This window comes from Salvelinus alpinus, chromosome 17, assembly GCF_045679555.1.
Source record: "Salvelinus alpinus chromosome 17, SLU_Salpinus.1, whole genome shotgun sequence".
Taxonomy (NCBI): Eukaryota; Metazoa; Chordata; class Actinopteri; order Salmoniformes; family Salmonidae; genus Salvelinus; species Salvelinus alpinus.
Genome location: NC_092102.1, coordinates 17,584,657 through 17,612,295, shown reverse-complemented (window position 1 = coordinate 17,612,295; position 27,639 = coordinate 17,584,657). Strand labels below are relative to the sequence as shown.

Sequence of the window (27,639 nt, the reverse complement as noted above, 5' to 3'; positions counted from 1 at the left end):
GTGAGAGAAAGAGCAAGAAAGAGGGTGATAAAGAACTCTACCATCCACTTCTACCCAAGGGTTCCCTCCCTCCCCCAGCTTCAATCACCCCTCCTCTCTGCCTCTCTCTCCTTTGCCCCCTGCATCCCCCTCCTCCCCCCCACAGAGCAGAAAGCGTGAAAAATCTCACTAATGGGTTTATTTGCTGTCAGATCTGTGCCGATCTGTCATTCCCCGGGACCACATTTCATAGTTGAGTAAGCCGCCTGGCTTTCTGGCTAGAGTTAGCTGTGCTCCAGCTCCTGCAACACACTGCTGTCTGGCTCAAAGATCATCAGGAAGAGAGCAGCAGCAGGCAGCCAAACCAGGAGTCAGAGTTGTTGTAGTCCTCCAGTTTGAGGTCCAATCATCTTGGTTGGGGTCCTTGCATTTTTGAAACCGGGCAATAACTTTATTCTTCCTAATCGTTGGACAGTTTGGACAGACCACTGGGCCAGTTGATCGAAGTTTCAGGGATCTTTGGGTTGATTTAGTGTTTGTTGAAGATGTGGTGTGGGCCGCTGGCCGTGCTGGCTGTGGTGTTCTGGACCCAGTTTGTTCTGCTGGAAGGGGTGGATGCCAAGAAGGAGCGGAAGAGGACGCAGGAGACCCCCCCACAGCACACAGAGGCATACAACACTACCCTCTCCAACAGCGAAGAGGTCGGCGGGAGCACCAAGGTAATGCTTGATTTGAAACTGACTAAAATGTGGTTTTGAAGTCACCAGCGGCTGCCTCCAACCTCTTTGCTCTGTTGATCTGCTGGTGTATTTCAAACTTTATGGCTGAAATGTGTATATTTGGTCTGATCCTACGAGTGCTGAACATCAGAAGAATGTTTATGATTAGTATGTGGAATATGTAATGAACTTTATTAGCGGTTTTGGATTGTGACTTTTGATTTTGATAACCTTATCTGATGAATATCAAAGTACAAACCTCATAGAAAATAAAATTGTGGTAGTGCCACCTAAACTCAAACAACCTGCTAAATTATCTGATCGCATTCTCATAACCTTGGAATCTATTCTGAGATATATACTTGAGCTGATAATTAACTTGTTAAATTATGGATTGCAATGACTGGCTATGGCAGGTAACATGCTCTGACAAATTTATCTGGACTTGATTCAGGCTTTATGAATGTATAATTAATGTCAAAGTGTTTTATAGAGTGAATGAGTGTAGTGGTGTAGTGGCAATAGACCGCATAGAACAGGTTTGCCCTACTGGGTCAAGCCTGAGAAAGTGAGTTGTGTCTGAAATGTGTGCAAACCTAAATGGATGACTTCCTGAAGAATGTGTGGAATGTGGGATGATCAATGCACCAATTAGTCCTCACTATGGGGGGCTAACACCGATTTCCCAGCCTATCAGATTTAAGGATTGTATATTGACAAATCGGGGCTCAAGAGGGTTTGAATCAACGTGAATTAGGGATAAGAAGATGTGACAGTTTAGTCTACATTCTCTAAATGTGTAGCCAAAGTATAGTATTTATTTAAATATAAAATATGGACAGTAATTGGCAAACAGATAGAAATTTGTATTTTTACACCAAAAGTACAATATGAAAAAGGTGTAGTAAAAGTTGTTTTCTATTGAAAATACACCATGTGGTACTCGGGTAAACACAAAATGCTCCGTTGCCACTGATTCATACATCTACTTTTCATTTATGTTTCCCTGTCCAAAAACAGCATTTGACCTTTCACATTCTTATTTATTGGTTTATTGCTGGTATTACATATTTCCAGGAGTTTCCAATGAGGTATTTGTTTTGCCTTGAGCCCACCCATTGTGTTGGCATTCTGAAATAACCCTCGCTGCCCCATCCGCTCAATACCAGCCCTTCCTCCCAGTCCAAGCTCTACCAGGTGGCCTCTCTGCCCTGTTGGTTGGTTAGCCTATGACTTTTATTTGCCATAGATAGAGTGAGGATTTGTTTCTGTATTCTCAAGAAGAAGAACACATTATTCAGCTCTAGCCTGTCTCATTGTGATCTGGCTGTGTTTATTTGACTTGGTTTGCCCTGTAAAAGCAGAAGGCTCTGAAGGATGACCTTGTGTCAACCCCCAGGTTGCTGAAGACTGAGGATTTCTGCACCCCACTGGGTAATATCTGTTCAGTTCTCTCTCCCATCTATCCAACCCGAGCCCAGGGTGTCTCTGTCTCCATAGCCCCCCTCCGCCCCCCTCCATCTCCCCCCATGGTCCAGCAACAGGCCACAGGCAGACTGCCATGATGTAATTCCTGGGAAAGTTAGGTGGGCAGATATTTAAAGAGCTTTGGCAGTACTGTTCCCAGCCCATTGATGCTGTCATTCACAGGGCCAGTCTGACTCCGCTGTGTCTGGGACATCCGATAGGGGCGGTGCGGCCCAGAAAAACTGGGGCAGCGTGCCGTGTAAGCCCCTCACAAAGCCCCATAGAAAGGGTCCTGAAAGAGGACACCTCGACAAGGATTAGCCCCCTGTGCCCCCCTCACTTACATTCTTTTCATCTTGTCTCCCACAATCTGAGGGTAATGACATAATCACTCCTAAGACCCTGTGTTATGGCAGATAGTGTCTCGCCCAAATACTGTCACCTCTAGTTGAGGACCCTGGGGTTTAGACTTTACATCTAAAGTTAAAGAGTGGAGATGTTGAAGGTTAGACAATGCAACAAAACTAATTTAGGCTACATAAGACTCATTTAGGCTACATAAGACTAATTTAGGCTACAGAAGACTCATTAAGGCTACAGAAATTGAGCACTTCTTATTGTAACGTGGTCTCAGGGATATTTGTCTAATTCTGTACGTAAATCTGTGACATTCCATTTGGTATGATAAATTACATTACGTTAGGTTACGTTATATTAGGTTACATAATGAATGCAATATTGGTCGTAGGATGTATAGTATCATACATCTTACCTGGTCGTACAATAGCATATGAATTGAATGATGTGACTTATCATACATCCTGGAGGACATATAGTATTGCACATCTTTATCTGATACCAGGTTGCTTGTTGCGCTGTAACAACAACAGAGAATTACTGGGAGAATTTACGTTGGCGGTTATGGGAACTAAGAACAAAGATTAGGAGAACTAAAATGACAAAGGTTAGGTGAATTTACTTTTAGAATAAGGGTTAACTGAAGGGTTAGCTAAAAGGTTCAGTTTTCCCTGACACGACTCAAACATTCAACCTTTGGATTGCTAGAGTGTGCCTTTAGATTGCTAGAGTGTTGCGGATTATGCCCACCCATCCTCGCCGACCAACCTCCCTACATTAGTTTCTGTCTTAAGTAACTAGACCATTAGTAGGTGTCATATGTCTTGGGGATGCTCAGAAATACGTAAAGTATATTTCGTATTGGCTCTGAGGCCAGGCTGCTTACTATGCATTTTGTATGGACAATGCCACAGCAAAATGGAATGCTATATCATCCAGAGTTCAATGAAAATGTATCCAGTAAAAAACGGATAATGTCTGCAAGCAGTGCTTGGTAGCTTTATTTCATGATGGAATCTTAGTTTGTTCAAGTTTTATCACTTAATCCTCACACCTGTAGGGAAGAGTGGGGTAAATGGAGCCATTTTTTACATTCAGCATTTTTACATTCAAACAGTCAAGGGAAATATAGAATTCTTTCTCACAAAGATATCTACATATATTTCAGAATGTGGTGTATCCCTCGAGATAATCCAAATTCATATAAGCATTACAGTTTTTGAAAACATAGCTTGTCCAAAAAAAGGGGTCTCTTGGCACAACTTCCCCCGGGTATGGGGTAAGTTGAGCTGCGGGACAGGGTAAGTTAAGCAGAGGGACAGGGTAAGTTAAGCCGCCTACACATTTCTGTACTGAATGAAATATTACCACTACCATTTTAAAACCACGCCTATCTTTATTTCCCAAACACAATTCACCACAACCACAATCACTTTTTTTCCATCTTTTGAATCACTTAACACAGGATTTACACCTTAACACAGACTTTGTACTTTTTAAACACTTTTATCACAGGCTCTGTTGTTACCTCATATCCCAGCGATAATGCCTTGCATTACAACTGGGAAGAAAACACTTACATCTGCTCAACCATTGGCTCAACTTATACTAATGCAAACATTTAGATATTAGCACACACAGCTACAAGGATACAATTTCATGCTGGGTTTAGGACCTTATATTGAAGCTTATAGAGACCCCAACCGATGTATAGAAGAGTCTTAAAACGATCTACTTTGGTTTAGATGAAACCTCTAACACAATACATTCATTTGACTTCGTGAAAATCAGTTTTTTGGACCTAACTTGCTAACCACTTTTTCCATGTGGTTTCTTCCTTCACAGACTTCATGAAATGATGACCTCTTCCTAAATATTTGGTCAAATGATTCATTTTGTGTATGGTTGGCTCAACTAACCCCTTTGGCTCAACTTGCCCCACTCTCCCCTACCTGTAATGTTTTGGAGAAAACAACCTCCTTATTAAAGTGATGTTGGCAGGAGAACACCGGCTTGTATCTTCAAACAAGCCAAACAGTTTATACATTTGCATGTTTTTCTTTTCGCTCAAGCAGTGGAAAGTCTTCTTGTGATGGCATTCATTTCGTATCTGGCCCAACCCCAGTGAGAGCTGTTGGCAGGGTGCAGCAGACCACATTCCATCAGAGATTTTCCATTTGAAATTGATCACAATTGAGGTGTGGAGTGGTGCACTTTGTGAAATTTGGTGAGATGATACAAAGCAGTAACCTTTTGTACCAAGCAGTAATTTTTTTTGCACCAAAATCAACATTATGTCTGCTAAAATCGCTGACAGCACTACACATTTATTTTCTTCTACCATTCTTTCTGGGCATGTGTCAAAGTAATAACATAGATGGGTAATGATTCACAGTCCATTCTATCATGATTTCACTGACTAGCACCGTAAATACACTGTGAGGGCAGAACTGCGTGAACAATATATACATTTGTATTTCATTTCTTTCCAAAGTGCAGTGAAATCTGTCAGTGTTGAGCAGCAAAGGGCTCGGTCAGTGAAGTCAGTAATTGAGGCAGTCAAATCGAACATCACACCTAGCGTGTTGAGTAATGGCTAAGCAGTGCCCTGGGGGAGGGCTTGAGTTTCCCCTCTCTCATCCCAACACCATGATTAATGAAGGGGTGTGTGGCACTGTTTGAATCGCCCCACAGACAGGGGACCGGGCTGGGAATGCACGCACACACGCACGCACGCACCCATACACACACACACACCCACGCACCCCCTCACACACACACACACACACACACACACACACACACACACACACACACACACACACACACACACACACACACACACACACACACACACACACACACACACACACACACACACACACACACACACACACACACACACACACACACACACACACACACAGGTAAAGTAAGTATAGCCCACTAAGCTTGCCCATCACCATATCCAACCAAAAGATTGGAAACAGTGAGAACAAGGATGCCATAGTGAGAGTATGACATTTATAACATGTCGTAATGACCATTGTTTAGTTACACATTGCACAATCAATTTATGCACTCATTGAAATCCTGACAGACCGCTATAATAACAATAAGCAGCCCTTTGTCATTATATCTAAAATCTACAAGTAAAATAAACTGTTAGGACGATATTCCCCTTGAAATAAAACTTTTTTTATATATATATTAGGCAAAGAGGTCCTGTTTTATTTGAATTACCTCTTATTTTAATAACTTCTAATTGATGCCAGATTTATAGAAATCCCTTAATCTTGCCTGATACATATCATGTGCTGGTCATGTTCCTCTACCTCAGATTCACATTGGACTGGAGTCTTGAAAGTAAAGAATAATATGGGGGTGTATACGCCTACTGCCGTGCAAATGATTGTTAAAATGTTGGCAATCCTTGAATCGTTTTCAGAGCCATTGTTGTTTGTAGAAAATAGTTATGCATTTCTTTTTTGCTGTGATATTTACATCAGACCTGCATTTGATGGGTGTTGAAGCCAGGGAGAATTTGGCATGTATTCAAATTTGCCTTTCAGATGAACGATGAATTACATTTTTATTTCCCTCTTATATTTTGTGCTTTTCTACTTACAACATGTTTTTAATACCTCATAAAGTAAGTGAGCACAGTACTTACACAATAAAAGTGCTTAAACCTAACAGAACGGAGGACTCTGCACTTATGTGGTAGAGTGGAACCACAAATGGAGGCTATGGAGCACATAAGAGAAGAAAAGATCTCATGAGTGTCTACAGTATCTACCTGGTGCATTCCACAGTGAATAAAACCATGGAGCATAACTCAGACCTGGGATCAAATACTATTTGAACAATTTTAAAATACTTTGAGTGTTTGCTTTACCCTGTCTGGAGTGCCTGGTGGGCATGATTTGCATGCTTGGGACTTCTCTATTAGTTCCATTTGTAGGGGGTGCGTACTGGCGGCAGAGAAGTCAGGCGCAGGAGAGCAAAAACTGATTTACAACGGCGCAGTTTAATAAATAAAACCACTGTAAACAGAACAATAAATCAATGGGTAAACAAAACCCGTTACACATCAGCATAACGTGCACAAGCACTACAATAAACAATTCCGGACAAGGACATGGGGGGAACAGAGGGTAAAATACACAACATGTAATGATGGAATTGAAACCAGGTGTGTGGGAAGACAAGACAAAAAAAATGGAAAATGAAAGGTGGATCGGCGATGGCTAGAAGACCGGTGACGTCGACCGCCGAACGCCGCCCAAACAAGGAGAGGGACCGACTTCGGTGGAAGTCGTGACACCATTGCAAGTTCAATCAAGCACAAAAAGTTTTTCAGAACTTTGTGCTCTACAAATTAAGTATATCAGATAGTTTTTGAAACTAGGTTTGGAAAAACTGTTGAGTTTTCAGTTTGATATGGAAGTGCAGCCAGAGTCATTTACCTACCACAGATACAGGGGGAAATAGCCCCCATTTGAGCAATTTGAAGACTATAATTTGAACACAAAGCAGGTGTGTCAGCAATCAGACTCTCTGCAGATTTTTTGACTAAAGCACAGTTATTATTCCCTAGGAGGTTTCATGAATACATTTGATTGCTTTAGTAGCTCTTACATGTCTTCACTGGAAAGGAATGCACATTCAATGTTTGCACAAATATCTACGGCATGTTGACACTGCAGCAGTTGTTTTGTGGAAGGAAAAGAAAGAAGATATGACGGCTACACCATAGGAATATGTGTACGTGCAGCATACCCACAAATAGTGTGACTTGAAACTGGCTTGATCCTTTACAGTCATATCATTTGATAATTTGTTAGCACTCTAGAGATTCAAATGGTGTCTATGTTTCATGTGGTTAATATCCGAAGGCCTACACTTTTCTCATATCCTCAACAACTTTTATGTGACATCTCTACAAAGTTAAAGTGCAGCGTTGCGTGCAGGGTGCACCAGTTGCACAGGTTGCATGTCTCACCATATTTAGTGTTGTGGTGGTAAATCCTCTGTCTATGAGGTGCATCGGGGGAGAACTGCGGTGGATTGGACGCTCATTAGGGGGGAACGGGTGGATGCGTGACGGTGGGGAAGCATGTGGGTTCCCCCTAGCCCAGCCCTACTGTAGCCTGGGGATCCCTGCCTCCCAGGATGCGATAGGCCCTCCCTTAGTTAGCCTCCTACACGCATGCATGGATGACTGCGAAAGGACTATAACGATATAAAAACAAGGGATTAGGGACGCCTCTACATCATCCTATCCCACGTCAAACTAAATATGTACCTGTTCACAAAACATACATTAGACATAATCTTACAAGCTTATTTTTTGGTGTGGCTGGTGCACCCTGCTCTCACGTTTACATTTGTTTGGTAAAAACAGTAGGATAAAAACACAAGTCCATTCCAAACATTTTATTTTAAGAGCTTTGTCACGGACCAGTCAGTTAACATTACAAGTTATTGTTTGCACGGTGTAGGTATTTTTTCTGTACTAGTTGGTGCATTTTAAGCAGTAAATTATGGATACTTAGTAACAAGTTAATAAGGACATTTCAATTAAAACAAGCTAAGAGTTATGGGCTATACTGTTATGTCTACAGAGGAGGCGGCAATGCTTCTTATTCTTAATGATTCAGAAACTACCTGCTATGTAGAGTGCTGTTCTGGTTGAGTATCTATTGCAGCCAAATAGACAAGTTTTAACAGTTATGTCTGTGGTTGCATTCCAAATGACACCCTATTCCCTACATAGTGTACTACTTTTAATCAGGATCCATGGCCATATGGCACCCTATTCCCTACATAGTGTACTACTTTTAATCAGGATCCATGGCCATATGGCACCCTATTCCCTACATAGTGTACTACTTTTGACCAGCTCTGGTCATTTGGAACGCATATGTGTTTTTGATGGCATGCTGCCCCAGGGACATATTTCCCTCCCTTTATTGCTTCAAATATAATTCTACCTAATTTCCCCAAACATACAAATCAAATCAATTTCTATTTGTCACATACACGTGTTTAGCAGATGTTATTGCGGGTGTAGCGAAATGCTTGTGTTTCTAGCTCCAACAGTGCAGTAATATCTAACAATTCACAACAATACACACAATACACACAACCTACAAGTAAAATAATGGAATTAAGGAATATATAAATATTAGGATGAGCAATGTCTGAGTGGTATAGACTAAATACAGTAGAATAGAATACAGTATATACATATGAGATGAGTAAAGCAAAAATATGTAAACATTATTAAAGTGGCCAGTGACTTCAAGTCTATGTATATAGGGCAGCATATACATAGATTTGAAATGACTGGCCACTTTAATAATGGAACACTAGTCACTTTAATAAAGAGATGCATGTAAAGGGATTATTCATCACGACTCTAGCAACTGTTTCCTGAATGATCATGGATATAATGAAGCAGTAATTAAATTGGTGAATCGCATACATTGTAGGTAGGCTATTACATATTTGCAACCTTACATGCAATGTTCAACAACATAGTGTTGCAAAAGTGTCATGATATTGTACATCATGCATACAAACTGGGATGTTCATCATATACAGTGGTCACATATTTGTAAGTAAAGTTCATTGCACTATAAGGATCGGGGCATGTAGCAATATACACCATCCCTTCAGTATGAATAAAGCCCCCACCGATGAGCCAAACAAACAGTGTTTGATGTTCTGAGGGATACCTTTTAGTTTGACACCTTAAGAATGTCTGACACATTTTCCAAATCACCACTGGAGTGGTGTGCTCTCACAGCTGTTGAAAGACACGGCCATTGGATGGCACTCATACAACAGCCGGGATCAAAGGGAAGTACAGATTGATACCTGTATCTATCCTCTGTTCACTTTGTTCATGTGCTGTACGCGCTGATATAAAGGTATGTGAGTGAGAACATTGTTTCATTTGCGCCACACTCAACAGGAACTGGATTAAACATACAGTAACTGACAGTTTTTCTATTTCGTCATGCAATGGGATTTTAAGTTCTCTGTGTATGGACTCAGTCCTTCATCTGGGGAATATTGAAGATAGTTTCACTGAGGTGCAATGAATCATAATTTCTTGCCAGCTATGGGAAGCGCCACCATCTATCACTATTGGATGTCATGGTAGCAAAAATATTATGCTGAGTGATGTACAGCACGATCAATGAAAGTGAGGAATGTGTGTCCATACTAGAAAGATAAAAGACTTGAACAGATCTTAAAATCCTCATGACTTAATGTTTGATTGATGCACTCCTGACACCAAATAGCAATTCTCATGATATGTTGTGTTACACACGGTATAAAAGTGTCAAAAAGTGATTTGCTCCATTTTGCAGTTCGAATAACAGTTATAATTACCTTGGTTACAGGCCAACTTCCTAAAATATCAAAAATCCTTTAGGGCACGGTTTTACGCGTTTAATTACAAATGCGTGTGCTAACAATACAAGACGATAACAAGCAGAAAGAGAGGCCTCCTGTCCTAGCAGTGCTATTATTATGCAGGGAATAGCTATGGTAGCATATATAATTATAAGTTGCATGTGTGGGCTGACTTGAGGTGGTCTAAAAACATCTGACATACAGTATGATGATCTATGTATGACATCAATGTGAGAGGAGAGGTGCAGTTATTTTGAGACTTGCAGGATGAACCGTCAGGCGTCGCGTTAAGGTCCTTGTTTTGCGTTTCACCTGCTGTCAATGTTCAGTGTGCATCACTTCAATCAAACAGAGTTGTCAGAGAGGGTCCTCAGTGATTATTGTCGGTGTTTAAATCAAACGTGTGGTTTAGGAATAGAGTTGCAGGCAGCTCTTTCAGATTTTTTCGGCGTCTCAAGCGCAAATAATTTTTCCTATGAGCTTTTAAGGTTGGTATGAAAGTGAGAGGTATAATTAGAGATAATTCCTATGCAGCATGAGCTGTAGAAAGAAAAAAAGGTTCAGTATAACCAATTAAATGGCCCGGGCAGTGTTGCAGTGTTATGGAAAAGATGTGGTGGATTATGCAGTAACAGTATCTTAGGCTTGACAAAATCTGTCTGCCGTTTATCTGTCTCCAGGCTTCAAAAACACAACAAAAACCCACAGACGTCTAACATGCACAAGCCACTGTGTTACTTAACTTGTTTATTTTGTCTGCCGTCACAAGAAAAGAGAGAAGAGAGAAGACGGAGAGAAAAACAAACCCAAAATATAAAACCTTTTTTTATTCCAGTATATTGAAGACAAGACAAACAAGGGGTTACTTTGTTGCTTTTGAACAGAACAAGAGGCGAGTCTCTCTTTCTGTCAAGAAAAGGAGGCATGTTAGTTATGCAGATAAGTGATCCGTGTCCTCCTGCCAAACCTAAATAAATAAAATTTCAGACAGCTCACCTTCATGGCTCGTCTTAATCTCCTCTTTTATCTCCACCACAGTCACTTGATGTTTTGGGAGGAGGAAGAAGGCCTTTGCTTGGGGAGGATTCAAGGCATTTTGTGGTTATTGGAATTCATACAGCATCGCTTTTCACCCAAATGAAATAACGTCAGCCAGGGTGGGTTAGGGTTAGAATTATTTGGTGGCAGAGGCCTTTCATTTTGATAAATGAGATATGTGAGGGTGTTTTTCTTCAACAAAAGTATAACATCACCACACATCCAGAATCCTTGCATGTCAATCAAAGGTCTACAATCATCACCACTATCAAATCAAATCAAATCAAATTTTATTTGTCACATACACATGGTTAGCAGATGTTAATGCGAGTGTAGCGAAATGCTTGTGCTTCTAGTTCCGACAATGCAGTAATAACCAACAAGTAATCTAACCTAACAATTCCACAACTACTACCTTATACACACAAGTGTAAAGGGATAAAGAATATGTACATAAAGATATATGAATGAGTGATGGTATAGAACGGCATAGGCAAGATGCAGTAGATGGTATAGTGTACAGTCTATACATATGAGATGAGTAATGTAGGGTATGTAAACATAAAGTGGCATAGTTTAAAGTGGCTAGTGATACATGTATTACATAAAGATGGCAAGATGCAGTGGATGATATACAGTACAGTATATACATATACATATGAGATGAGTAATGTAGGGTATGTAAACATTATATTAAGTGGCATTGTTTAAAGTGGCTAGTGATACATTTTTACATAATTTCCATCAATTCCCATTATTAAAGTGGCTGGAGTTGAGTCAGTATGTTGGCAGCGGCCACTAAATGTTAGTGGTGGCTGTTTAACAGTCTGATGGCCTTGAGAAAGAAGCTGTTTTTCAGTCTCTCGGTCCCTGCTTTGATGCACCTGTACTGACCTCGCCTTCTGGATGATATCGGGGTGAACAGGCAGTGGCTCGGGTGGTTGTTGTCCTTGATGATCTTTATGGCCTTCCTGTGACATCGGGTGGTGTAGGTGTCCTGGAGGGCAGGTAGTTTGCCCCCGGTGATGCGTTGTGCAGACCTCACTACCCTCTGGAGAGCCTTACGGTTGTGGGCGGAGCAGTTGCCGTACCAGGCGGTGATACAGCCCGACAGGATGCTCTCGATTGTGCATCTGTAGTAGTTTGTGAGTGCTTTTGGTGACAAGCCGAATTTCTTCAGCCTCCTGAGGTTGAAGAGGCGCTGCTGCGCCTTCTTCACAACGCTGTCTGTGTGGGTGGACCAATTCAGTTTGTCCGTGATGTGTACACCGAGGAACTTAAAACTTTCCACCTTCTCCACTATTGTCCCGTCGATGTGGATAGAGGGGTGCTCCCTCTGCTGTTTCCTGAAGTCCACAATCATCTCCTTTGTTTTGTTGACTTTGAGTGTGAGGTTATTTTCCTGACACCACACTCCGAGGGCCCTCACCTCCTCCCTGTAGGCCGTCTCGTCGTTGTTGGTAATCAAGCCTACCACTGTAGTGTCGTCTGCAAACTTGATGATTGAGTTGGAGGCGTGCATGGCCACGCAGTCGTGGGTGAACAGGGAGTACAGGAGAGGGCTCAGAACGCACCCTTGTGGGGCCCCAGTGTTGAGGATCAGCGGGGTGGAGATGTTGTTACCTACCCTCACCACCTGGGGACGGCCCGTCAGGAAGTCCAGGACCCAGTTGCACAGGACGGGGTCGAGACCCAGGGTCTCGAGCTTGATGACGAGTTTGGAGGGTACTATGGTGTTAAATGCTGAGCTGTAGTCGATGAACAGCATTCTCACATAGGTAATCCTCTTGTCCAGATGAGTTAGGGCAGTGTGCAGTGTGGTTACGATTGCGTCGTCTGTGGACCTATTGGGTCGGTAAGCAAATTGGAGTGGGTCTAGGGTGTCAGGTAGGGTGGAGGTGATATGGTCCTTGACTAGTCTCTCAAAGCACTTCATGATGACGGAAGTGAGTGCTACGGGGCGGTAGTCGTTTAGCTCAGTTACCTTAGCTTTCTTGGGAACAGGAACAATGGTGGCCCTCTTGAAGCATGTGGGAACAGCATACTGGGATAAGGATTGATTGAATATGTCCTTAAACACACCAGCCAGCTGGTCTGCGCATGCTCTGAGGACGCGGCTGGGAATGCCGTCTGGGCCTGCAGCCCTGCGAGGGTTAACACGTTTAAATGTTTTACTCACCTCGGCTGCAGTGAAGGAGAGCCCGCAGGTTTTGGTAGCGGGCCGTGTCAGTGGCACTGTATTGTCCTCAAAGCGAGCAAAACAGTTATTTAGTCTGTCTGGGAGCAAGACATCCTGGTCCGCGACGGGGCTGGTTTTCTTTTTGTAATCCGTGATTGACTGTAGACCCTGCCACATACCTCTTGTGTCTGAGCTTTTGAATTGCGACTCTACTTTGTCTCTATACTGGGACTTAGCTTGTTTGATTGCCTTGCGGAGGGAATAGCTACACTGTTTGTATTCGGTCATGTTTCCGGTCACCTTGCCCTGGTTAAAAGCAGTGGTTCGCGCTTTCAGTTTCACGCGAATGTTGCCATCAATCCACGGTTTCTGGTTTGGGAATGTTTTAATCGTTGCTGTGGGTACGACATCGTCAATGCAGTTTCTAATGAACTCGCTCACCGAATCAGCGTATTCGTCAATGTTGTTGTTGGACGCAATGCGGAACATATCCCAATCCACGTGATCGAAGCAGTCTTGAAGCGTGGAATCAGATTGGTCGGACCAGCGTTGAACAGACCTGAGCGCGGGAGCTTGTTCTTTTAGTTTCTGTTTGTAGGCTGGAAGCAACAAAATGGAGTCGTGGTCAGCTTTTCCGAAAGGAGGGCGGGGGAGGGCCTTATATGCGTCGCGGAAGTTAGTATAACAATGATCCAAGGTTTTACCAGCCCTGGTAGCACAATCGATATGCTGATAGAATTTAGGGAGTTTTGTTTTCAGATTAGCCTTGTTAAAATCCCCAGCTACGATGAATGCAGCCTCAGGGTGTGTGGTTTCCAGTTTACAAAGAGTCAGATAAAGTTCGTTCAGGGCCATCGATGTGTCTGCTTGGGGGGGAATATATACCGCTGTGATTATAATCGAAGAGAATTCCCATGGTAGATAATGCGGTCGACATTTGATTGTGAGGAATTCTAAATCTGGTGAACAGAATGACTTGAGTTCCTGTATGTTGTTATGATCACACCACGTCTCGTTGATCATAAGGCATACACCCCCGCCCCTCTTCTTACCAGAAAGATGTTTGTTTCTGTCGGCGCGATGCGTGAAGAAACCAGCTGGCTGCACCGACTCCGTTAGCGTCTCTCGAGTGAGCCATGTTTCCGTGAAGCAAAGAACGTTACAATCCCTGATGTCTCTCTGGAATGTTACCCTTGCTCGGATTTCATCAACCTTATTGTCAAGAGACTGGACATTGGTGAGTAGTATGCTAGGGAGTGGAGCGCGATGTGCCCGTCTCCGAAGCCTGACCAGGAGACCGCTTCCTTTGCCCCTTTTACGGCGTCGTTGTTTAGGGTCACCGGCTGGGATCAGATCCATTGTATTGGGTGGAAGGCAAAACACAGGATCCGCTTCGGGAGAGTCATATTCCTGGTTGTAACGATGGTGAGTTGACGTTGCTCTTGTATTCAGTAGTTCCTCCCGACTGTATGTAATGAAACCTAAGATTACCTGGGGTACCAATGTAAGGAATAACACATAAAAAAACAAAATACTGCATAGTTTCCTAGGAACGCGAAGCGAGGCGGCCATCTCGGTCGTCGCCGGAAGTAGTATCATGAGTATCATGAGGGAGTTTCTGCTTAGAAATCATGTACGTCCATGCACTTCTTCAACAGCCTCTGTTGACTTTTATGGTATGCCACCATATCTATTATTGTGTTCATCAAGGTCGTTTCGGTAATTTTCTTCCTGTTATAGCTTACATTTTCAATTGTGGGCCAAAAAAACATTTCATTGCTGGTATGTTTGTAGCTAGGTATAGGTGAAAGTGTTGTTGGATGTTTAGAAATCTTGTCGTAGGCTAATTGGTCACTAAAATATCCTATGGATAGAGTAATTTTTCAGGGAGTCCTGAATGCACAGTACGCTCATGGAAATGTTTGTGTTGAAAAAAATCACTTCAGAAGTCTTGTTTATTTTCCTTTGACCCTATTAGGCAAATAAGAATTGACGTGGCACCTGAGTGAGTTATCTGGAGAGAAAAAACAAGCAAACAGGGAGAGTCTTGGAAAGAAAAAGTGACTGAACATAATTGGCAAAGTGAAAGATACGACACAAAAAGCCTTCTTCCCTCTCTCTGGAATGGCAGTAGATCGGCAAGGAGACACGGAGAGAGAGAGAAAGAATGAAAGAGAGTTCGCTTAACAGTGTGACCTGCCTTGATGTCTGGCACCATTTAATAGTATCTTAAAGCAAGATTTTCCAATGGAGGGTAAGCAGAAATTATGACTCATTGGATTCAGTTACATAGTTACAATACTTTGCATTGTGTGCCAGTGGGCGAAATGATTCCAGACTGAAATATCTGATGAATCTTGCAATTAGCACTGTTCTCCTTAAAGAGACATTTTGATTGAGGAATAAGAACAAAATGCAACAGTTTGGGACTAGCTTGATTGTAAGTACATTCTGGCAAAACCCTTAATCATACTTTATTTCACTGGGCACTTGTTTAATGCTCACCATCAATCAGCCAGGTTTATGTAGGTACACCTGCCTCTCCTTGATGTATCATTGATTTATAGTAGGCCTGTCTTCGTTGCAAAATCAGACCTCTGAAATGGTTTGATGTTGAATGAAAAATGTCTCATGGGTTTCTCTGTCTCATGTATCCTATAGAATCCTGACAACCAGAGAGTGGATCCCCTGGGATCATGGATGGACTTTGTGAAACGACCTGTAGGCAACTTCCCTGGGAAGTGCCGCAAACGCAAAAGGCCACTGGTAAATATAACAATGGCTTCAGTGGTGGTTCAAAGAAGCTAGCTGATCAAGCACTGGTTCGTTCATTACATTGGTCACGAAGCATCTAGTACGATACATAAGTAGAATATTGGTTGTTTGAATATTGAAACAAGTTTCTGTTTCAAATCGTGTTCACAGCAGTGGAGGCTGCTGAGTGGAGGATGGCTCATAATAATGGCTGGAATGGAGTCAATGGAATGGTATCAACCACATGGAAACCACATGTTTGATGTGTTTGATACCATTCCATTGACTCCATTCCAGCCATTATTATGAGCCTTCCTCCCCTCAGCAGCCTCCACTGCTGTACAGTAGATTATCTTCTTATTCATATGATCCTATTTTATTATGTAATGTGTTATTATTTCCTGGTCTCTGTCAGCCCGGGCCACCAGGTCCTCCTGGCCCCCCAGGCCCCCAGGGACCACCTGGATCTCCCGGGGCAGAGGTCACCCAGGAAGTCCTCCTCCAGGAGTTCAAAAAGATGATAAAAGGTGACATCATATAAAGTCCTAAAATGTCATATAAAGACACAACATGTGATAAAGTCTCATCTGGTCCTTCGCTGTGTATAGGAGGACTTGATTTCAAGACATTGGTGATTGATTGTTACTACTGATGGATCATTGTCTCAGTGAAGGCGGAAGTATTTCATTAGTACCTGACCATCCACGGTAGATATTGGGTCAGCAAGCTCACTACTCTATTGGTGTACTGTAGCGCCAGAGAAAGTTTTTTTTATAGTTTAAAGTTAAGTCCATATTCGTGTCATCTTTCTTTATTATTTCTTTAGATTATCTCATATTCCTTCTGTGTTTTAATCAGAAGCTACAGAGAGGAGAACTGCTGCAGTGGATAGGCAGACCAGTACCAGTCCGAGTCAGATACCCACGGCCCACATCGCCCTGGAAGGAATGACCTCTTACAGGAGGATAGAGGAAGCCTTCCACTGTAAACTCAAAGGACCTGTGGTTGTCGACAAGAAGACACTGATGGAGCTACAAAACTTTCAGACGGTACGTTTTGGAGGAACAATCGAGAAGTTTGTAAAGAATGTAGACGCTTGTGAAGTATTTGGTCACCCCCTTGAACATCTTTTGTATCCTCTTGTCTTACTCTAAACCATTCAGTACACAATATCAAGTCCATGTTAATATTCACAATCAGGTTTCTATCTTTCAATTTTCTTTCTTTTAGCCATGTTTGAATATTGGATTTGAACCAGCAATGATTCTGGTTATATCCACTTGCTGTATAAGAATCACTCCTTCCCTAGAGTCTGACAAAGCAGTAGCATGCTGGAGCTCAGACTGGCTCCTTAGTCAAAAATGCAATGCTCCACATCACTTTCTGGGTCGGCACACAAAAGGCACTCTGTCTGTGACTTGGAATATGGTGTGGAGAGGACAAATTTATACTCTGTTTAAATTAGCATGCTGTAGTGGAAGAACTATGCCCAGGGACATTCTGAGGCGGGAGGTTAAAGGGGCAATCAGCAGTTGCTACATCCATTTTTGGATTTATAAATGAATGATATGTACCCATTGATTCTTGAAGAATATATCTTATACAGTTCTCATGAGCTTAGTTTAACTGTCGTACCCCATCAGAACCCAAAGTATAAGCTTGTTTTACTCCAATGTTTGTTAACAAAGTAAATGTCAACAAACACTGTATAGCCTCAAAACATGGTTAAAACTATAACTTTGATACCATGGATGGTCAGTCCTTGTATCCATAGCTCTATCTATGAATTTGAGAGTGATTACATTTCTCCAGCCCCATCCCTCAGCATTTTACCAAAACAGTGGCAGGGATACGCTTTGTTATTGTTTCAACTGCTGATTGGTCCTTTAAGAGTAGACATATACCAAGTTTAAGAAATGTCAGTTGGAAAAGTTTGGATTGATTGCTCGGGTGTTCACTTTGGCAGACGTACAGATATCAATTGAGCCCAAAATTGAGATGTAAAATTTGGTATTTTTTATCTGTCAGTCATTGTATAACTCCATTCCACACGTCACATTGTATTTCTCCTTCCAGCCTCTTGCTAAAGGTGCCTTCCTCAGAGGGACAGGAATGGACCAATCCACAGGACGATTCACGGCTCCCGTCACAGGGATCTACCAGTTCTCTGCTAATGTTCATATCGGTAGGGAATGCTTCTCTACAATAAGGAAATCTAATTAACAGGGAATCATCTTGGGAAATATATTGATTTGGAAGTTGGAATTCAATATCAAGACAATGAATGAGGCCCCATTTATACAGATATTTTGCTAAAATATTATATATTTTCAGAGGACTCTGTGACCTTTTATTCAGAGGTGTTTCTAAGCAGGATAATGTCTGACCTCAGATGAACTCTGTTTTCTCCCTGAAGACCACAATGAGGTGAAGAGGAGTAAGAGTCAGCTGAGAGCCAGGGACAATGTGCGAGTGCTGATCTGCATCGAATCCCTGTGTCATCGATATACGTGAGTACCATCAGTCTCAGTCAGTAATACTTTACTGTAGGTGTCCTTTGGAATGTATTCATAAAGCATTTATCTCAGCTATATAGCACAATCTAACATTTGTCATAAGCTGTTGTAAGTAGCTTTAAATAGTTATGAGTAACGGCATAATATGTAATTAAACTTGTTTTGATGAGTGTTACAGATAACTGTTCATCCTGTTGTCATATGCTCTAATGTCAACTGTTAATAACAACTGCTATTAAACAGTCTACATGACAACTTATGCCATATGTTATTGCATGCTACATAAGAGTCTACATACCATGTGTTAGAGCAGGGTGTTATGTCATTTACCAACCTCTGTGTCACATTATTACATTTCATGGAATGACTGATGTCATAACCATGTCATATGCGCTTAATAAAGTGACATTAATTTGAAATGTTATAAAACAGTTATGAGTGTGCTTATACCACAGGATGAGTTGAAAAAACTATCATAAAACTTTACAATTCAAAGGATCTCCAACAAACATGGGCAAATGGGAGCACATATGTACTTAGGATTTTCTTTCTTTTGACAACGAGACAATAAACAGCTCTGAGTTGAACAAATTAGACCACGTCCTGGTATAAAAAGGACACATTATAATGCCATCAACTTGCAAAAAAATACACAAACACTTTTAAACGAAATGGAATCAAATAGAATTTTTACAACAAAATCAAGGTTGCTGGGGCACAACAGGATTTGTGACAGTAAATAATCTGAATAATAACGACCCAGTTAGGTTGAGTTAAATAAGATTTGTTAAGATGAAAAGGTAATTGTGCAAGTAAAATAGGATGTAAATGTGTAACGTGACAAAGAGTATGTTTTTTTTATTCCACCTGTAGCTAGTGAAGTTAGCTAGCTAGTGCTAGCAGATAGCTAACGTTAGCTAGATAGCTAAAGCCGTCCGTCAGCTGCGAACCGTGGCTATTGAACCTTGCCTTTCAGTGGGGGAAATTTCTTTGTACCAAATTAAATAATCAAGAAAATCACAGAGACAGAACCCGCACTAACATTACCAGTAACAACAACCACAGTGCTTACATTAACTTATGGTAACCCACCTAACGCCATCAATATAACACTATTACCAAAAGTGACAACAGTTCAGAACATAAAGTAACCAGTGATCTAAAGTTTAAATGAAACAACGTTTCACACACATAATGCATTATTTTCAGAGATAGCTAACAACAGCAAGTGAGCTGCAATAAAAAAAACTGTTCCCACCCATTACAAGTCAAAATGTGATTGGTTGATTCCACTGTCACTACAAAATTCTGCTCAGTTGAATGGCAGATGTCTTCTATCGAGCTTCTGAGGGCTTTGCGCCTGGTGAGCTATCTAGCTAGATTTATCTCAACAGAAACCACCAAAGAAAAATCCTGATTAGATATTTTTTCTCCTCAGTTTTAACCCTTTCCAACACAAACGGAAGAGATTAAATCAGAATGTAATTGTAAAGAAGAATATAATCAGAATACCATTGAAATATTATTCAAAAGATAAAATTTAAATCAAAATGACATTTATATTTAAAAAATACAACAATTATTTTATAACTGGGCCTTCTCTGAACGTATAGATTGCCTTGACGGTTCCCCACTGCCATCCGTGGGTCGTAAAAGTAACGCAATTGCAACGTCAACTACTTATTACTTAGTTACCTTAACTAACAAGCCATTTTTTCATAATATACAGTGCCTTCAGAAAGTATTCATACCCCTTGACTTTGGCAGGACGTCCAACCGGCCTCACAACCGCAGACCACATGTATGGCGTTGTGTGGGTGAGCGGTTTGCTGATGTCAACCTTGTAAACAGAGTGCCCCGTGGTGGCGGTGGGGTTATGGTATTGGCAGGCATAAGCTACGGACAACGAACACAATTGCATTTTATTGATGGCAATTTTAATGCACAGAGATACTGTGATGAGATCCTGAGGTGCATTGTCGTGCCATTCATCCGCCGCCATCATTATCATGTTTCAGCATGATAATGCACAGCCCCATGTCACAAGGATCTGTACACAATTCCTGGAAGCTGAAAATGTCCCAGTTCTTCCATGACCTGCATACTTACCAGACGTATCACCCATTGAGCATGTTTGGGATGCTCTGGATTGACGTATACGACAGCGTGTTCCAGTTCTCGCCAATATCCAGCAACTTCGCACAGCCATTGAAGAGGAGTGAGAAAACGTTCCAAAGGCCACAATCAACAGCTTGATCAACTCTATGTGAAGGTGTGTTGCGCTGCATGAGGAAAATGGTGGTCACACCAGATACTGACTGGTTTTCTGATCCACGCCTCTATCTTTTTTTCTAATATACCTGTGACCAACAGATGCATATCTGTATTCCCAGTCATGTGGAATCCATAGATTAGGGCCTAACACATTTATTTCAATTGACCGATTTCCTTATTTGAACTGAAACTAAGTAAAATCTTTGAATTTGTTGCATGTTGTGTTTTATATTTTTTATACCAGGACGTGGTCCATTTTGTACAGCTCAGACCAGTTTATTGTCTCATTGTCAAACACTTCAAATTAATGTCACTTTACTTATGATTTCTTTGCACATTATATTAAGGGCAGATCACATGGTTATGACATCGATCATTCCATGAAATGTAATAATGGTACACAGAGGTTGGTAAATTACATAACACCCTGTTATAACACATGGTATGTAGACTCTTATGTAGCATGCAATAACATATGACATAAGTTGTCATGCAGATGGTGTAAAAGCAATTGTTATTAACAGTTGACAGAGTATATGACAACAGGATGAACAGTCATCTCTAACACCCATTAAAAATAGTTTAATTACAGCTTATGCCGTTACTCATAACTATTTAGAACTACTTGCTATATAGCTGTTGTAAAGGCTTTATGAATGCATTCTTAAGGACACCTACAGTAAATTGTTACCGTCTCAGTCTATTGATCATCTATCAACAAATCAGTATGATAAAGTTTATTTTATTTTATTTATTTCACCTTTATTTAACCAGGTAAGCTAGTTGAGAACAAGTTCTCATTTACAACTGCGACCTGGCCAAGATAAAGCAAAGCAGTGCGACACAAACAACGACACAGAGTTACACATGGAATAAACAAGCATACAGTCAATAACACAATAGAAAAAAAGTCTATATACAGTGTGTGCAAATGTCGTGAGGAGGTAGGCAATAAATAGGCCATAGTAGCGAAGTAATTACAATTTAAAAGATTAACACTGGAGTGATAAATGAGCAGATGATGATGTGCAAGTAGAGATACTGGTGTGTAAAAGAGCAGAAAAGTAAATAAAAACAATATGGGGATGAGGTAGGTAGATTGGGTGGGTTATATACAGATGGACTACGTACAGCTGCAGGGATCGGTTAGCTGCTCAGATAGCTGATGTTTAAAGTTAGAGAGGGAAATATAAGTCTCCAGCTTCAGCGATTTTTGCAATTCGTTTCAGTCACTGGCAGCAGAGAACTGGAAGGAAAGGCGGCCAAAGGAGGTGTTGGCTTTGGGGATGACCAGTGAGATATACCTGCTGGAGCGCGTGCTACGTGTGGGTGTTGTTATCGTGACCAATGAGCTGAGATAAGGCGGAGCTTTACCTAGCATAGACTTATAGATGACCTGGAGCCAGTGGGTCTGGCGATAAATATGTAGCGAGGGCCAGCCGACTAGAGCATACAGGTCGCAGTGGTGGGAGGTATAAGCGGCTTTGGTGACAAAACAGATGGCACTGTGATAGACTGCATCCAGTTTGCTGAGTAGAGTATTGGAAGCTATTTTGTAGATGACATCGCCGAAGTCGAGGATTGGTAGGATAGTCAGTTTTACGAGGGTAAGTTTGGCTGCGTGAGTGAAGGAGACTTTGTTGCAAAATAGAAAGCTGATTCTAGATTTGATTTTGTATTGGAGATGTTTAATATGAGTCTGGAAGGAGAGTTTACAGTCTAGCCAGACACCTAGGTATTTGTAAATGTCCACATATTCTAGGTCAGAACCTTCCAGGGTAGTGATGCTAGTCGGGTGGGCGGGTGCGGGCAGCGAACGGTTGAAAAGCATGCATTTGGTTTTACTAGCATTTAAGAGCAGTTGGAGGCCACGGAAGGAGTGTTGTATGGCATTGAAGCTTGTTGGGCCAGATGTATACAGAATGGTGTCGTCTGCGTAGAGGTGGATCAGGGAATCACCCGCAGCAAGAGCGACATCATTGATATATACAGAGAAAAGAGTTGGCCCGAGAATTGAACCCTGCGGTACCCCCATAGAGACTGCCCGAGGTCCGGACAACAGGTCCTCCGATTTGACACACTGAACTCTGTCTGCGAAGTAGTTGGTGAACCAATATCCTTCCAGGATACCCGGGCCAGGTCGATTAGAAAGGCCTGCTCGCAGAAGTGTTTTAGGGAGCGTTTGACAGTGATGAGGGGTGGTCGTTTGACCGTGGACCCATAGCGGATATAGGCAATGAGGCAGTGATCGCTGAGATCCTGATTGAAAATGCCTTCAATATCTAGTCATCCCACTCCAAACCCTATCAACATATGACCATATGGTTCTGATTTGTTCTGGCTTTTGCAACATACTTGGAGTGTAGTAAAAACAAAACAACATCAAAACTATTTTTGCTTCACCCCCAAAAGAGTTAGCTAATCCATTCTATTGTCTGCCAGGGCAGCCTTTCTTGTTGTGTTCATGAGGCTCTATATTGACAGCAGTCATTGAATCCATGCGTGATAATCAGAGTTTAATGCCAGTTTTATGAGCTGTTAAACACGTTGTGTGGAGCAAGTTAGGCATTTCCTGTGTAAAAGTGAAGAACGTCTTTATATGAAATGTCCTCTCACTTCTTCCCTTGGTCCCTTTCGCCTCCAAAATTGTTCTAGACTCACCTTTGACACCTGAGAAACCCTGCTGCTGCTACCAACACCACAGGCCAGGGTCGTTTATCATCATAGCAAAACATTTTGCAATGAAGAAAAGGAAAATGTCATATTGGAAAGGTTCAGGTAGTCCCTCCCTGTTTCAGTCCTATTTTTTTGAATTAGTTGCCTATTGAATATGACCCTGAATAGAGAAATGCCCTTTTTGGGAAGTGTGAAGGATGAATTTTACACACTCATTTGTAAATACCAGAATATTACACACCCATTTTCGGTGATATGAGTACTGTTGTTCACATACTTTGGCCTTTTTTGTTTATATAAAGTAAGCAAAATCTGAAATGTTGAAACAAACGGTACCAAAGATTTCCTCCATATATACAGGCCAACAACCTTGCTTCACAACCTGGTATTATGAAAGAAATGTATAAATAATATTGTTATCCGAAAAAGTGGGCTCATTTTTTTTGCCTTTCCACCCCTATGCCTCCAGCCTGTCTCGCTCTCCCACACATGAAAATGCAGAGAATGTGAAATGAGGCTCATTGCGATGGCAGTTAAAGTGAAGACAAACATGATTGATTCACCATAAAAATGTTGCGTTTTCCACTAAACAGGAGCCAGTGGTCTCAGCAAGAGTTGTACGACTAGACTCCACGCCTGCTATATTACATATTACTCTCTGCACTGCAGACTTCATTAAAGACTCACTGTAATGATTATGATGATTCAAGACTCAAAATGAAGCAATGGCATGTTTATTTAATGTGTACAAAAACATATTTTGCATGAAGTATCATGCAATTAGATGATTTAGTTTCAGAACATGTTAGGTGTGTATAGATTAAGTGAAGTTATTTAGAACAAATATAAAGTTCAGGAAAAAAGATGATGATTAATTGTCAATCATTTTTTGTTTTCTTTGTCATTGCAGGTCATTAGAGATGATTGTTGGATTGGAAAGTAACAGCAAGATCTTCACAGTGAATGTGCAAGGGTTACTAGAGCTACAGGTAGGCTCATATTTATCAAACCACGCTCACCATTTAGATTCTCCAGTAGGGTTGAGCTGAATAAAAAGCCTTTAAGAAGGGTTGAGAAGTATAATTACTATTGTACAGTCATGGCCCAAATTTTTGAGAATGACACAAATATTAATTTCCGCAAAGTTGACTGCTTCAGTGTCTTTAGATATTTTTGTCAGATGTTACTATGGAATACTGAAGTATATTTACAAGCATTTCATAAGTGTCAAAAGCTTTTATTGACAATTACATGAAGTTGATGCAAGAGTCAATATTTGCAGTGTTGACCCTAATTTTTCAAGACCTCTGCAATCCGGCCTGGCATGCTGTCAATTAACTTCTGGGCCACATCCTGATCGATGGCAGCCCATTCTTGCATGATCAATGCTTGGAGTTTATCAGAATTTGTGGGGTTTTGTTTGTCCACCCGCCTCTTGAGGATTGACCACAAGTTTTCAATGGGATTAAGGTCTGGGGAGTTTCCAGGCCATGGACCCAAAATATCGATGTTTTGTTCCCGAGCCACTTAGATATCACTTTTGCCTTATGGCAAGGTGCTCCATCATGCTTGAAAAGGCATTGTTCGTCACCAAACTGTTCCTGGATGGTTGGGAGAAGTTGCTATCGGAGGATGTGTTGGTACCATTCTTTATTCATGGCTGTGTTCTTAGGCAAAATTGTGAGTGAGCCTACTCCCTTGGCTGAGAAGCAACCCCACACATGAATGGTCTCAGGATGCTTTACTGTTGGCATGACACAGGACTGATGGTAGCGCTCACCTTGTCTTCTTCGGACAAGCTTTTTTCTTGGTGCCCCAAACAATCGGAAAGGGGATTCATCAGAGAAAATGACTTTACCTTAGTCCTCAGCAGTCCAATCCCTGTACCTTTTGCAGAATATCAGTCTGCCCCTGATGTTTTTCCTGGAGAGAAGTGGCTTCTTTGCTGCCCTTCTTGACACCAGGCCATCCTCCAAATGTCTTCGCCTCACTGTGCGTGCAGATGCACTCACACCTGCCTGCTGGCATTCCTGAGCAAGCTCTGTACTGGTGGTGCCCCGATCCCGCAGCTGAATCAACTTTAGGAGATGGTCCTGGCGCTTGCTGGACTTTCTTGGGCACCCTGAAGCCTTCTTCAAAACCATTGAACCGCTCTCCTTGAAGTTCTTGATGATCCGATAAATGGTTGATTTAGGTGCACTCTTACTGGCAGCAATATCCTTGCCTGTGAAGCCCTTTTTGTGCAAAGCAATGATGACGGCACGTGTTTCCTTGCAGGTAACCATGGTTGACAGAGGAAGAACAATGATTCTAAGCACCACTCTCCTTTTGAAGCTTCCAGTCTGTTATTCGAACTCAATCAGCATGACAGAGTGATCTCCAGCCTTGTCCTCGTCAACACACACCTGTGTTAACGAGAGAATCACTGACATGATGTCAGCTGGTCCTTTTGTGGCAGGGCTGAAATGCAGTGGAAATGTTTTTTGGGGATTCAGTTCCTTTGCATGGCAAAGAGGTACTTTGCAATTAATTGCAATTCATCTGATCACTCTTCATAACATTCTGGAGTATATGCAAATTGCCATCATACAAACTGAGGCAGCAGACTTTGTGAAAATTTATATTTGTGTCATTCTCAAAACTTTTGGCCACGACTGTATAATGAGTTGTATTATCACTATAACAAAACAAATAGTAATCATATTATTGTATTTAAAATGTTATTGTATCTCCTCAGGTTGGACAGTACACCTCAATATTTGTGGACAATGGAGCTGGGGCATCCATCATAATACAGAATGGCTCTGACTTCATGGGCATGTTGCTGGGTGTATAGCCTTACGTCCTGGCCTTGGAGCTGGGGGTATACCTTACCTCTTCCCATTGGACACCAGGGCCCTGGCCACGCAAGGCATCTGCATCTAATTGGACTACTAACAGATGCTTCTGGCCTATCACCATCCATGGAGGAGAAAGGACAGTTTTGAAAGCTTTAGGACTGTGTCTCTCCACAGACACCATGAAAGCAAGCACTCCCATGGGCCAAGAAAGACATTAAGTACATTCCAACAGACAAATCCTAATAGACAAGACTTCAAATCACTCAATTAATTTTTTTTATTTGAAAGGTTTTTATGTCAATCTATTCATTTGTATGGCAGTAAGTAAGTACAGTACATAGACCTGTGAGTGTGTATATACACTGGATGATGCAAAGATGCTCAGATGCATTGTACGAGATGCATGAGAGCAACATTAGTTCCGGTTTTGGGGTTTTCGTCACTGGTTATTTGGACTTATCAGGATTGGGCGAAGGCGGTGCTTAAACTGTTTCGCCTCGAGTGCTTCGTGCGTGTGCCCACATGGATCAGAAGGGGGGGGGGCTTTGGCTGAGGGTTTCCTTTTGTGAGGGTGGAGACTTCATTTTTGCTGTAACTCTCAATTTCTAACACGTATGAACACAAAAGTTAATCACGCAGCTGACCAAATTTACACAACATTTTACTTGGGTTAACAGAGAATAGTTTCTGTCTGGAACTATTTTGTGGGATTCAAATCCAAACTAACCTATTTGGTTAGAGCGTTTAAATGAAATGCGAGTGTGTTGGCCATTCTGTTTTATACCGATGTATTTAATATACAGTGTTTCCAAGTTACGCTTATGCCAAATGATATAACTGCCACGGTGAAGCAGAAAAGATGTTAAATATTGTTTTATAAAATGCCAGTTGTTTCAGCAAAAGAGACTGATCATGTTATCTATTCAATTAGAAAATACTCACATATAGATTTGTGTTGTGTATATCTATACGTTTTTTTCGCCATATAGCTGATTAAGTTTTCTGTAAATTATTATAATATTTAATTAATACACATTGTTAAGAATTGAATTTGGACGTACATGGAGTTTATGTTCAAATGTAACCACAAATGGATATTCATATTTTTTCTCACCCTAGGGATTCATTTACAGGTTATATAAAGTTTCAAGACTAGCACAGATTGGAGTACAATTATGTTTTATACTGATTTGCTTTTTAATAACTAATACAGTATGGTATATTGTAATGAGATCAAAATTAAACTATGGTCAAATATTATGTTATTTCTGTCTTTACTAAATACATGTTAGTGCTGAAAAAAGCTTAACATTTACACTGAGTGTAAAGATCTTCCAGATATTGAATTGCATCCCGGTTTGCCCTCAGAACCGCCTCAATTCGCCAGGGGGATGGACTCTACAATGTGT

The 27,639-nt window shown here is 41.4% G+C and overlaps 1 protein-coding gene across 2 annotated transcripts; it reads left to right on the top strand.

Annotated features, from left to right (window-relative positions):
- The first annotated feature begins 260 nt into the window (after window positions 1-260).
- LOC139542345 (adipolin-like) lies at window positions 261-27,490 on the top strand. 2 transcript variants are annotated; one of them, XM_071347651.1, is made up of 8 exons: window positions 261-698; window positions 15,832-15,936; window positions 16,340-16,451; window positions 16,783-16,973; window positions 18,001-18,109; window positions 18,341-18,434; window positions 24,301-24,379; window positions 26,128-27,490. In XM_071347651.1, exons 1-8 carry the CDS (start codon window positions 525-527, stop codon window positions 26,224-26,226), a joined length of 963 nt encoding a protein of 320 aa, XP_071203752.1. In that variant the 5' UTR covers window positions 261-524; the 3' UTR covers window positions 26,227-27,490. The 2 variants fall into 2 exon arrangements, with proteins under 2 accessions (XP_071203752.1, XP_071203753.1); XM_071347652.1 differs by having other exon boundaries at window positions 389-698; window positions 16,786-16,973; window positions 26,128-26,377.
- Window positions 27,491-27,639: the final 149 nt, after the last annotated feature.